General features: G+C 43.3%; 1 protein-coding gene across 1 annotated transcript in view; it reads left to right on the top strand.

Annotated features, from left to right (window-relative positions):
* Window positions 1-12,897, top strand: part of RYR3 (ryanodine receptor 3) — a 399,907-nt gene that overhangs the window by 54,575 nt on the left and 332,435 nt on the right. Inside the window, exon 12 of the mRNA XM_032621721.1 lies at window positions 6,742-6,849. Within this exon, the coding sequence (XP_032477612.1) occupies window positions 6,742-6,849 (108 nt within the window). The remainder of the gene's footprint in view (window positions 1-6,741; window positions 6,850-12,897) is intronic.

Raw genomic sequence — 12,897 nt, forward strand, 5'->3', positions numbered from 1 at the left:
CAACCTTTCTGAGTCTCAGTTTTCTCATTTATAAACTGTCTGTCTATAATCTTTTTGCTAAAAGAGTTGATGTAAGAGTTAAATGAGGTCATATTTATAAAGGATTTAGTACAGTACCTGCTACAATTATATAGATAGGTAAATAGATACATTTTAAATGTATATGTGAATTCTATTCTTATTTCTCCACTTGCCCATATAAGTTTTACCTAATTCCTTTGTATCTCAGTTGAGCCACCGCTAAAATAGTTGTAAAGCCACCAACAATTTTTGTAGAAATACAGAGACTGGGCAACAGCTTCAGGTTTAAATATTCACTATATAACTTTCTTCATTATAATCTATCAAAAACTTAGCAGAGGTGACAAAGGTAGATTTAAAAGGCGCTTAACTGCATAAATAATTAAAACCTGCTTGGGATGAGATGTAGGTGTTAGTTTGGTTAACGATCGGCTCTGCCTTTGAAGTATAAACACAATACAAATAATTATGTATTATCAGTAACAGAGAGGCAGTCCACAAATGAGCTCATGTCTGCTGTAGGTGGATGAGATCATGTCTGTGAAGTGCTTAAAGCTCCTGAAATACAAGCTACATGTCCCATCTCTAGCCATCGTGATGCTCACCCATAGAAAGTTGGTCTTATCCAATGCCACACTGTACCTAGTGGGGCCAGATTGACCTGGAACATTTTCTGGAGGAGAGGATAATTTTCTGCCCCCGAGGGCCTGGGAAGTCTTCTCATCCATAGTCTTTGAGTAGGACTGCATTGAGCCATCATAGGGAGATGGTTTTCAGTCCTGTGTGAGGCACTGTGGTGAAATGGAACAGACAAGGCGTGTAGAAGCCAGACCACTGGGGACAGAGTCCAGCTCTGCCTCTTGCCAGCAGACATAGTGCCCATGGAGGTGAGTTGGGGGGATGGTGAATTAGGTGAAAAAGCAAAGGAGGAAGTAAGGACAGAGGTTCTGGAAAGCCTATAACTTAAAAATGCTGCTTCAACGAATGGAATTTTAAACAGAAGGGAAGAATCCACACAAGGAAATGGAAGGATAACTCTCCCATCTTGTTCATTCATTAAACAAAAATTTGAGTTCTGGCTCTGTGCCAGGAGATACTTGCCCACGTAAACCCTCTTTAGGCGACGCTCCAGCCTGGGCTGGCCTTTCCCCATCCCAACATGGCTGAGAGGCCTCTTGGTCCTGTAAGACATATAACTCATACTCTCCAATTTAGCATAGAATGTAAACTTTTTTATTGTTTCATAAAGTCTCATCTATGGTAGATCTGTCTCTTCAAATAGCTTAAGAATTCCTTAAAGGATAGAAACCATGTCTTTTCTCTTTTGTTCCCCACAGCAGCTAGTACAATACTGCATGCATACTGTTAGGTTCTCTAAATACTGGCTGACTGCCTAATGCACATGGGAAAGGGAAGTAAGGTTACTTGGGCTGACTTTGGTTGCTGGGTCTCCAGGAATTCTCCTTTTGTGGAGAACATGTGTCTTTCTCTCAGGTTCCTCCTCTTCTCCCAGGTGAGCCTCCCTCCGCTGGTACCTGCAGGGATACCACTACATCATCACAGAGACTTTCTCTCCCATCAGCATTCTGTTGCCCAAATGGAGATACAGGGACAATCTGCCGAGTGCAATTACTGTCTCTGTGGTACTTTTGACCCTTGGTGTGGCTTGTTCTTCCTGAATTCTTTTTCCATCCGATAGAAACACTGGTTGTCTTCCACTCTTCTCCTGCGTTCAATTAGTCACCAGATCTTCTCTCTCTGAACTTCTGAAGATTTTTCAAATTCACTGCTTTATCTCCATTTCAACTACCATTATTTTAATTCATGCCATTGTCCCCTTGTAACCAGTTTATTGCAACAACTTCCTAACTAGTTTCTCTGCCTTGGTCTAGCCCGCTTCACACTGGACCTGCAGTGATCTTTCAAAGATGTGCATTTGATTGGGTCGCTTCCTTGAATGTAGGCTATTGCACTGAAGACAGAGTCCGAAATCCTTGGCAGGGTGACTCAAGACCCTCAGTCTAGCACCTACTTCTTTCTCAGCCTCACCTCTCACCTCCCTTTGCTTGTTCCCCTCCCCCTCCCCCTCTCTCCACTGCAGCCCTGTTCAACTCTGGGTGCTTCCTCACGCTTCCTTACCCACCTATGGGCCTTTTGAATCACACTTTGGAAATTTTCCATTTGCTGCCCCAATTCTCCACGAGACCGCACAACCTTGAAGAGCAGGGATTTTGCCTTATCCTTACACAAAATAAGAACTTCAGAAATAGTAGATATATACATAAACATTTAAGTGAGTTATTGATATGTGGATTTCACTGCCCTGTGTGGACGACATTTGACATTTATTGAGTACTTACTATGTGCCAGACCATATCGTAAGTTCTTTAAATATAAAAAATTAGTTTATTCTGAGAAGTGGGTACTATTAGATCTCTACTTTACAGGTGAGGAAACTGAGGCAAAGAGACTAAGTTATCTGCCTAATGTCATTCAGCTAATAAGCGGTTGAACAGAGATAGGACCTCAGGCAATCCTGTGCTAGAGGGTTCGCTCTTAACCAATATAACCTATACTGCTTTTCATTCAAAGCCATTGCCGCACTTACAGCGTATATTATTGAGGCGCGGCCATATGAGAGCCAGATGGGCTAACAGAGAAGTGGGAGGAGACTCATGACGATGAGAGAAGAAGGGTCCCTTGAATCTTGAGCAGGAGGCTTGGGGAAGGGGCTCAACAGGCAAGTGCATGCTTAGTGCTGCAACCACCGCTACCATCAGTCACATACTCTCGGATAGTCTAGGACACAGAGAGTCAGCTCAAGAAGGCTTGAGTTGAGCACTTGCTGTTCTGTCTACTAAGGATAGCAAAAGTAGAGTCAGACACAGATTTTGCAAGATACCCACAATCTAGGGAAACAGACTGCGTTGCGTGAAGAACTATGTAAGCCACAGCGACTGTGGTTAACAGCATAATAGAGGGAGAACATCCCTGTTTCTGTTAACTATTTCTTCTCTTCGTTCCCCTGAAGGATTGCCTTGTACAAACTAGTACCCTGGTGAGTGTACATTGTGGGGTGCTAGGTAGAAAAATGCTAAATGAATCCAATAACAGGAGTGTTAAATTCCCACCTTCTTGGACTTAGTAAGCTCCAGAAAAATACTTTGAGTGCAGCGAGGTATATGTTACGTAGACTTACGGAACATGGAGGGTCCATAGGCCTTCCCTTTCACTGTTTTCTACACAGTGGGGTTAAATGAATACCTAGCTCCTGGCTTATGCAGAGCCCTGGCATCTCAAGGTTTTCTGTAGGACATTTGGAAACATGGTGCTTCTCTAGGCTGAGGACAGGGCTGGGGAGAGTGATGAGGAGCTATTTCAGAACAGATGTCAACAGAGCCCTTCTCTCCGTGCTGAGAATCATCAAACACATGCCCCACGCCTGGCAGGCAGTGACCGACGCACAGGCTGCAGAGCACAGACACAGTGAGCCGGCCTCCTGGGGGAATTCTCATGCTGCAAACAGATTAGCTTTGATGGACCAGTGGCCTTGGCTCATTCTTGGCAAATGTGGAGGTGGGAGCTCAGGCCGGGGTGGAGTGTAATTAAGGATGGCAGCTGGTGGAGCAGGTCAGATGGCTCTGTGCTCTGCACTCCCATGTCACAAGTTGCTAGCTGTATTTTGTTTTCCTCCGGATATTCCTGTTGCCCTGTTCCCTGCCCTGCCACTGCCCACATGTTGTTCTGCCTGCTCTTGGAGTGGTGTGACCTTATCCCCGAGCATGGAGAGTCCAGGCAGGACCACACTCTAGAGGAAGAAAAACTAAACTGTAAGGAGACTATGTAAACCAGTGGCAGGTACAGTGTTCCCGTATGAGATGCTTCCCCCCACTCCCCATGCGCACCCTCCCTCTGTCAATGTACCCATTTGTACCAGGAATTAAATCACAACCACCTTGGGGCTTTTAATTTCTGGAGGGAAAAGAAAAATGTAATTGGAGCATGCCTCGTGTCTGGTATCCGTGGTCCTCTATCAGGATGGGGGATGGCATTGCCGGGGGAGAACTCCTATCCCTGTCCAAGCAAACCAGAACAGGAGGAAAGAGAGCTGACAGGGTCACACAATCTCGTATAAGGACAGGATCTCTAGCACTTGGAGCTGTGAAGGTTTCTGTCTTAAAGAGACTGGACTAAATAGGGTTCTTGTAAAAGTGAGCGTGAATGTTGGGGTCATTCAGTTGATTAGCCAAAACGCACCCTTTAAAGTACCAGCCATACCCGTAGACATTCCTGAATAGAGAAATCTCCAAATCGCATGCTCTAGTGAAGTGAAGGAGGAAGTGGACACACTCAAACCCTAGCTCTTTTTGCTTCCTATTCTGGTGACATGAGATCAAGATAGACCACGATGTGGTAGGTAAAAAACCTCTGTAAAATCTTCTGAGGTGGCATCGTCTTTTGGGAGACTGAGTCGGACTATATATATTTGTGGCATATGGTCTTTAGGGAAATGCTTTATCATATTATTGCCTGGTACTTATAATGATGGGATATGTACTCTAAAAACACTTCCTGATGTGAAGGCTTGCCCTGCATCACCAGCCGTCTGCTTGTTCAAGTCTCATACAAATGAGTTAATTAGCTGCAGCAGGAACAGACGTTGACAATGAAGCAAGAAACGTAAAATAAAGGCTGTTGTCTCCTCGTGTTACATACAGTTTCTCCTTGGTTACATCATGTTCATAAAGAGAACTGGGCAATTTCCTGTAACACCAGAATTCTAGGGAGTCTGGGTTTTTAGGATTTCTGACTGTAGAGATCCTAAGTAGAAAAGTATTTAAGTGGCAAAATGTAAGTCACCCATGGGCCAGTAGCCTTCAGGATAGGATGAGCCACTCTTGGCTTAAGGGGGTCTCAGAACTTTACTAAAGGGAAAGAGTGGGCAGGTCTAACAGTTGGGACATCAGTTTATTTTTGAGGGCATTGAGGTTGGGGAAGAGGAGGAAGAAGGTACAAATACAAACACTTGGAAATTAAAGGGAAATTAAAGATCACCAATTCCATAATCTTTATTTAAAAAATGAAAATGTTGAAAATCAGAGGGGTTATATGTGCTTTAATAGCAGGCTTGCTTTTAGCTTTTAAGTTGGAGCTCCATAGAAACAGTGTTACCTGTCTCGGAGTGTTAGACATAGCTGTGGGTGACTTCCGGCCCTCATTCCTTATTCCTGTTACTCTGATGGTGTCAATGTTCAGCCAATACAACAGAGGAAACACAGGCTTGGTGTGCAAGGTGAATATAAGCTGTGTTCCCAAAGAAAATGATGTATCGTGGAACCGGATGGTAAACTCCTGAAGAGCATTGATTTTGTTTTGCATGTTTTTATATCTTTCTCAATACCAAGCACTGTGTTTTGCAGAAATATAAAACTTAAATCTTTGCTGATTAAAAATAGTCTAGGGCTTCCCTGGTGGCGCAGTGGTTGAGAATCCGCCTGCCAATGCAAGGGACACGGGTTCGAGCCCTGGTCCGGGAAGATCCCACATGCCGCGGAGCAACTAAGCCTGTGCGCCACACCTACTGAGCCCACGTGCCACAACTACTGAAGCCCGTGCACCTAGAGCCCATGCTCCGCAACAAGAGAAGCCACCGCAATGAGAAGCCCACGCACAGCAACAGAGTGGCCCCCGCTCGCCGCAACTAGAGAAAACCTGCACAGAGTAACAAAGACCCAATGCAGCGAAAAATGAATGAATGAATAAATAAATAACTTTATTAAAGAAAATGGTCTAGTTGTGAAAAATATCTGTAATGTTTTCATCAGCAGCAGGAACAGAGTTAAGTGTATGGATTTGGAGACAGAGTGTCTAGATTTGAATCCAACTCACCCAAGTGTAAGCCATGACCTTGGGCAGGTGACCTAACTTCTCTGTGCCTTAGTTTCCTCGGCTGTAAACTGAGAGATAAACAGTATGTATACATGGAGTGATTGTGAAGATTAAATGAGCCAATATAAGCAAAGCACTTAAAACAATACCTGGCACAGAAAAGTACTCAATGAGCATTAGCTATTACTAGTCCATCTGCAGAGAAGGCTGTCTGTTATTGAGAAATGTTTGAAAATATCGTGGTATTTATTACCTGAGCATAAAATAAATTAGAATGATTGTTGTAGGGGTCATCAATTTCTTTGTTCAGAATTAAATTTATGTAGCTCTTAATCCTCTCTTTTTACACTGTGGCGTCCAGATTTTCTTAACAAGTAATTGGGTTCCCTGTTTTGGTCACTATTGCCGAGTGTTTGGTCACTATTCTGGTCTTGTCCTTGTACAAATTATTGTGGATGAGATCCCAGTGACCTTCTTCCTTTGGTCCCACCCAGACATCAGTGTCGATCAGCCTTCGCTCCTTCAGCAAGGCTGGATGTGTATTCTTCTCCCATGTGTGCCCCCAGCCATTACTCAAGCTGATCCTGACGTTTTGGTCGCTGTTCCCTTGAGACTTAGGGCTTTTCTTCTCCTCGTCCTTTAGAATCCAGCTTGAAACCCATTTTAACGTGAATAAAAAAAAAAAAAAAAAGCTACCTTTTGTACTCATCCATCCATCCATCGATCCAAGTGTTACTTTGATTCATAGGCTCTTTGCCCTTGAGGTGTTATTGTGTGACTGATCCCCAACTGATATGAGTAGGTATCCTCATTCTGGTTTTATTTCCACAGTATGTTCCTCCAGATCTCTGCGTCTGCAATTTTGTACTGGAACAGTCCCTCTCTGTCAGAGCCCTACAGGAAATGCTTGCCAACACAGGTGAACATGGCGGCGAAGGGGTGAGTACCTGAATTATGTCCTTGGTGGGGGTTGGGACACTCCATAGCCCAAAAGTATACAATTCAATTCATTCCTCCAGTTTTGAACTAGAAAACCTTAGTTTTCCAGTTTCCTTGAGTCAATCCTCTTATTCCTCTTACTTAGCAGCCCTAACTCTGCTTCCTTTGGGTTAACGAACCTCCACCAGAAAATAGATCATCATTAATGCTGCCTGAACAGGGCAAAGGACATTGAGCCCATAATCCACTGGGAAATATGGAGAGGCTGAAAGGGCCTGGGGATGTGGGGGGTGGGTACCTGTTAGGCTGGTTGTTTTTTCTTGGGAAAGTCTCATCAGAGATTTATGACTGTCTCAGTGCAGCACAGGTTACAGCATTTTGGAGAGGATTTCCTGTAGAATGCAGAATCTTTGACATGTACCCAGATTTCCACAGTTTCACTCATGATGAGCAAGTACAAAGCTGTCTTGAGTTTCTATTGTTGGTAAAATTGTCTCTAAGTCTTTAACTGAGGGATGATGGTCTCCCAAAGGTCTCCCAGGCAAGACCTTGGCTAGAGACTTCAGAGTAATGTTGACCCTTTCACTGATGACCCACATCTATTTATATACATTTATCATCAAGTATTTTAATTCTATGGCCTGTATATCTGAAGTCTAAACACCCCTCTCCACCCCCCTTAGATACTTTATTCGATGACTATCCTTTATCTTCTGCGTTACTACCTCAGACTAACTGCTTTGATTCCTTCTGTGCCTACCTCCCCTATCATTTTTTTTTTCACTCAACTGTCATAATGTTCTTTCCAAAATGCAAATCTAATCACTACACTTTACCGTTTTAAAATTCTCTGTCTGCCCATTACCTTAAGAGAAATCCCAAATTCCTTAACTAGGCATAAAGGCCTTCAGGATTTGGTGAGCCCTGCTTACCTTTCCTGCCCCGTCTCTCACCCCCCAACCCCAAGCACTCAGTGATCCAACCACGTTGAATTCCCTTCACTTCCTCAAACATGACAACTCTCTTTACCCCCAATCATATGTGTCAGCTGTTTCCTCCATGTAAAACAGCTTTCTCCTCTTGTCTCTCTTCCTTTATGTAATCTTTACTTCTCCTTCAAGGAACGAGTCTAGATATTAGGTCGACTGAGAAGCCTTTGTTGACCCCGTAAGTCTAGGATGGGTGCCCTTGCCTGAGCAACAGTCAATAACTAGTTCTTACCATTGTATGCTATAATTACGAATCTAATTTTTTGCATCTTATACTGCACATAGGTAGGAGTATTTGCAGGACCTAGCACAGTTTATTACTTGACTTGAAAGAACTCATACATCATAAAGAAGTGTCTCATTGGTGGTAGAAGAGACAACGACCGTAGACTCGAGAGAACCAATGTTTACATTTGGGTCATCTTGCAGCTCTTAATGTGATCTTACATAAGTCTTCCAATCTCTTGGCGCCATAGTGTTCTCATCTATAAAATTAGGATGTTTAATTCGTTTTCTAGGGTCCTTAACACCAATACTTGCGATTCTTTACTCTTTTGGCTTAGCATAGTATGCTTTCATCAGCCACCTGAAAATAGCTTTTCCTTAGAGCATTAACACAGGTGAGTTTTTGTTCTTTTGATGTTCACTGAAATCTGAGATCTGTGTTCACCTCCTCCTGACACTGACCTCAGTACCCCATGCTTTCCTCCTTAGGTACATACCCTCAAACGTTTCCAGTTCAGTGGAACAGATTACTTTTTTTTTTTTTTTTTTGTGGTACGCGAGCCTCTCACTGTTGTGACCTCTCCCGCTGCAGAGCAGAGGCTCCGGACGCACAGGCTCAGCGGCCATGGCTCACGGGCCTAGCGGCTTCGCGGCATGTGGGATCTTCCCGGACCAGGGCACGAACCCGTGTCCCCTGCATCGGCAGGCAGACTCTCAACCACTGCGCCGCCAGGGAAGCCCCAGATTACTTTTTAATTGCTCCCTTTTCTTTCCAGTATACTTAACTCATGATTTACAGGCACCTTTGGTGAGAGAAACCTGGTTGATGTGGAATATCACCACTTTCAGTGTCAACCAAGATCAGCTAGACCCTGCCGATATATAACCCAGGACAGAAATTGGGAAGATAGAGAGAAGCTATGTTAACTGGAGAATTATCTTGTGTGCGTTCTCTTATCTTGTTTGTTCACAAAGTGAATTTCAAAGGACTTCTTTTTCTTTACCGTTTAGTTTGAGTAGTTCAGGGAATCCTATAGATGACAAAGTAAACTGAAATGTTCTGTTTATAACCCTTGCTCTTCTTTGTTACCAAGAACTTAAACAATAGTCTTAACTTGATTTGTCTTTTAAAAAAGAATAAATAACAATTCATTTTCCAAATAGAATACTAATGCCAATTCAATAAGATTGAATTCTTAATTTTGGAACATATGAATAAGACATACCTGAATTACCAGCCATGTTATAGCAGAAGTGTATTCCATATAGTTATATATTTCAGGGGCTATCTTTAATTTATAATATTTAAAAACCAGTATGTTAAATCTTATTGGAGGAGCCATTCTCTTTGAAAAATCAAGTCCAAAATAAACTATCCATAACATTTTGAATATTAAAAAGTCATTGGATAACAATCAGCATGTTGGGTCAGACTCTGAAATTTCCCAATGTGTCATATTGCTGTTCTGTGCCGTTTTATCAAAGAAAAGAGCGTTCCAACAGTTATTTCCCATCTTGATACATTATTGCTATTATTATTAATAACTAGAGATCTTAGAGCTAGAGGAAGGGATTTGAAAAGAGAGCTGGAGTACAGATAGGAGAGGGTACTCTTTTTAAATGATTTAGATTTTATTATTTGTTGGTGGCTCCACTAGTTACCTGAACAGCAGCTTCAGTTGCTATAACTGAAGTTATAGCAACTGAAGCGTTGCTATCACTGAGAGTCCTTGGAACTCTCTCACAATTCCATCTGGGCTCTCAATCTTTATCATGAGAACTAATCTTTTTATATAACCTCTTGAGCCTGAATGTTTTGCTTTTCTGAAGTGATTGCTGTGCCCACTTACTATTAGTACTTAATTTGATTTGAGATGATAATATTCAGCAGGGAAGAAAAAGAAAAAGTGGAAAAATCAAGAAGGAAGTGAGTTAACACGACAGAGCATAATGATTCTCCGGGGAGCCTGGGGATGTTTGACTGGGTTCGCACCTCCTCCGCATGCCAGTCCATTCTGTTTGGAAACAGGCATTTACTGCTTTTTAACAGATATTACTTTCCCTAATGATCACGACTGCCACCAAACGGGTTGCTTTGAAGACGGTCGTTTTTCCTTCTAGGCATAAACTGGTCCTTTTGTGTCTGTTCACTGCTGCACAGCAACTGAACTTTTTAAAAAAAATGACATGGGTTATTTGTTTATTTGTTTGATGAGCGTATAGAAGCCTTTTTGCAAGAATTGACGGTTCTGCAGCAATTCCTTTGGCCGGCAAAGAAAACAGAGGTGTCCAGCTTGGTTTAACGGCTGAGTTTATTATGGAAATGTCCTTAGCTACAGCCAGTAAGTAGCCTGTGGGACCCAGCTTTATGCTGAAAAGGAGAATGAATGATGAGGAGGCCCTGAGGGCAGAGAACGTCAGAGCCCCTCAGAGTCCACCGTCACTAAACTCATCCTTGGGTCACTTTACCGCTGATTAAATGCTATCTGATGTTATTCTGGGAATATTACCAAGAGATGGATGCTTGGCACTGTGGCCAATTAAATAGCTGGAGTTTGATGTAAAATCCCTGCATACAAATATTAAGGTATTTTCACATTTTGGATTGATAGAACCTACGGTTTGTGAGGTCCCCAACCACCTGCAGCAGGACCTGGGGCTAAAAAGGATGTCACCATCTCCCTCTGAGTCCTCAATCCTCATCATCCTATGGCAATGACTTTGAATACAGACCTAGCAGCATTTGTAGTGAGAGAAGCTCCATTTTTGGAGTTAGGCAGATGTGTTTTCAGTCCAGGCTAAACTGGAGTGAGTGACCTCTGGGACAAATTGTTTCCCCTTTCTGTACTTGACTTTCCACACCTTCAAAATGCAACCTCCCTCATAGGGTTGGGTGAGAATTAAGTAAGTGCTGACAGGTACCTGTGGGTGTGGAAATGAATATTGGTTCCTCTTTTCATCTCTGGTCTACTTCCTCCTGTCACAGATCCTCAGGCATATTCAAATGCCTCAGAGGAAGGAGAGACCCACACTGTATGACCAGGTGCATGTTAAATCGAGGGCCGAATAACTACAGATGGGTTTTGACGTGAATGAACGTAATGCTTTTAAAAATGAAAGGCCTTGATTTACACAATTACCAGCTGCACTCCTGATAAGGGCTCTGGTTTTCTCTAAAAGTTGACTTAATCACTGTCAGACTTTTACTACTTAAAAAACAAGGGGCTTGCCTGGTGGCGCAGTGGTTGAGAGTCCGCCTGCCGATGCAGGGGACACGGGCTCGTGCCCCGGTCCGGGAAGATCCCACATGCCGCGGAGCGGCTGGGCCCGTGAGCCATGGCCGCTGAGCCTGCGCATCCGGAGCCTGTGCTCCGCAACGGGAGAGGCCATGGTGGTGGGAGGCCCGCGTACCGCAAAAAAAAAAAAAAAAAAAAAAAAAAAAGAAAGAGATAAAATATACGTGTAAGAAGAATTAATGTTACGGTTGTATAAGATCACTCTTGACTTTAGATTCTAAAATATCTAGAATGCATATACACACTCAGCCTTTTATTTTTTATTTTATTTTTATTTTTTGCGGTACGTGGGCCTCTCACTGTTGCGGCCTCTCCCGTTGCGGAGCACAGGCTCCGGACGCGCAGGCTCAGCGGCCATGGCTCACGGGCCCAGCCGCTCCGCGGCATGTGGGATCTAACCTGACCGGGACACGAACCCGTGTCCCCTGCATCGGCAGGCGGACTCTCAACCACTGCACCACCAGGGAAGCCCCACACTCAGCCTTTTAAACTTGATTGGGAAATGTGACCTGGAAAGATACTGTTTATGCAAGAACCTGTCTCACGGATAAGCTCACTGAGAGGTGGTCCTTTAATTCCCCTTATTACTTACGAGATGGTCCCGTTAACACTAAGGGGAGCCTCAGGCTCCTTTCACTTGCCGCTGTCTTTAGAATAGGGAATACTACACGCAGCACAGTTGCTAAAGAAATGCGTACGTGTGGTGGCACATTTGTCAGGCTCAGGGATGACATGCCCATGCTTTCTGAGAAGCTAGGGGTTGCCTCCTGGCGTTGTGTGACCTTGTAAATGGCCAAGGAGGCATAATCTTACATTTTGCTTACAAAGTGTCATCATGTAAATGTTATTTAAAGTACATGTCATGAGATACTTACCTTGTAGCCAAGATCAGGACATTCATCCATCTCATAAGGTCACGGAAAATTTAGTCACAGAAAGGTGACAGCATAATTAAAAAAGAACCTCCTCAAGATGCATCTCCCCTGACATGGTTAGGTAATGAACAAATCAAAACAGATGCTGATGAGGGGAATTAGGAGCCCATTGTCTAAAGTTTGAATCCTGGCTGTGCCCAGATTTAGAGATCTTGTGCAAACTCATCCAAAATGAAGAAGGCAAATAGGAGGCTTACCTTTTTATTCCTGGGACCCTGAGTTCCCACCATCATTTCTGTATTATAGAAGAGAAGGGACAACCCCCATCATCCAGATGTAGCCTCTCAATTTTCTGAGGTTTTTGTCTTCCCTTCATCATTGTCAGAAAAGAGCCAGAATGAGAATTTATTTTGGTATGTATGTGGGGAGGAAACAAGACTGATGGAGAAAGTTTGTACACAATTCTAAATAAACCTGGTCCCCACTGACATTTTTTAAAGGAAAGAAATTATTTAATGAGTCAAATCTAACAGTGGGCATTAATTGCACCTTTAAAATAGGACATAAGATTTCCTTTGGAGAGAAAGTACAAAGTCACTTCTGCATGTGTCGTATGTCAGTCCCAGGACCCGCCCATATATGCCCTAAAGCTAGGGTAGACAG

Source organism: Phocoena sinus, chromosome 2 (genome assembly GCF_008692025.1).
Source record: "Phocoena sinus isolate mPhoSin1 chromosome 2, mPhoSin1.pri, whole genome shotgun sequence".
Classification (NCBI taxonomy): Eukaryota; Metazoa; Chordata; class Mammalia; order Artiodactyla; family Phocoenidae; genus Phocoena; species Phocoena sinus.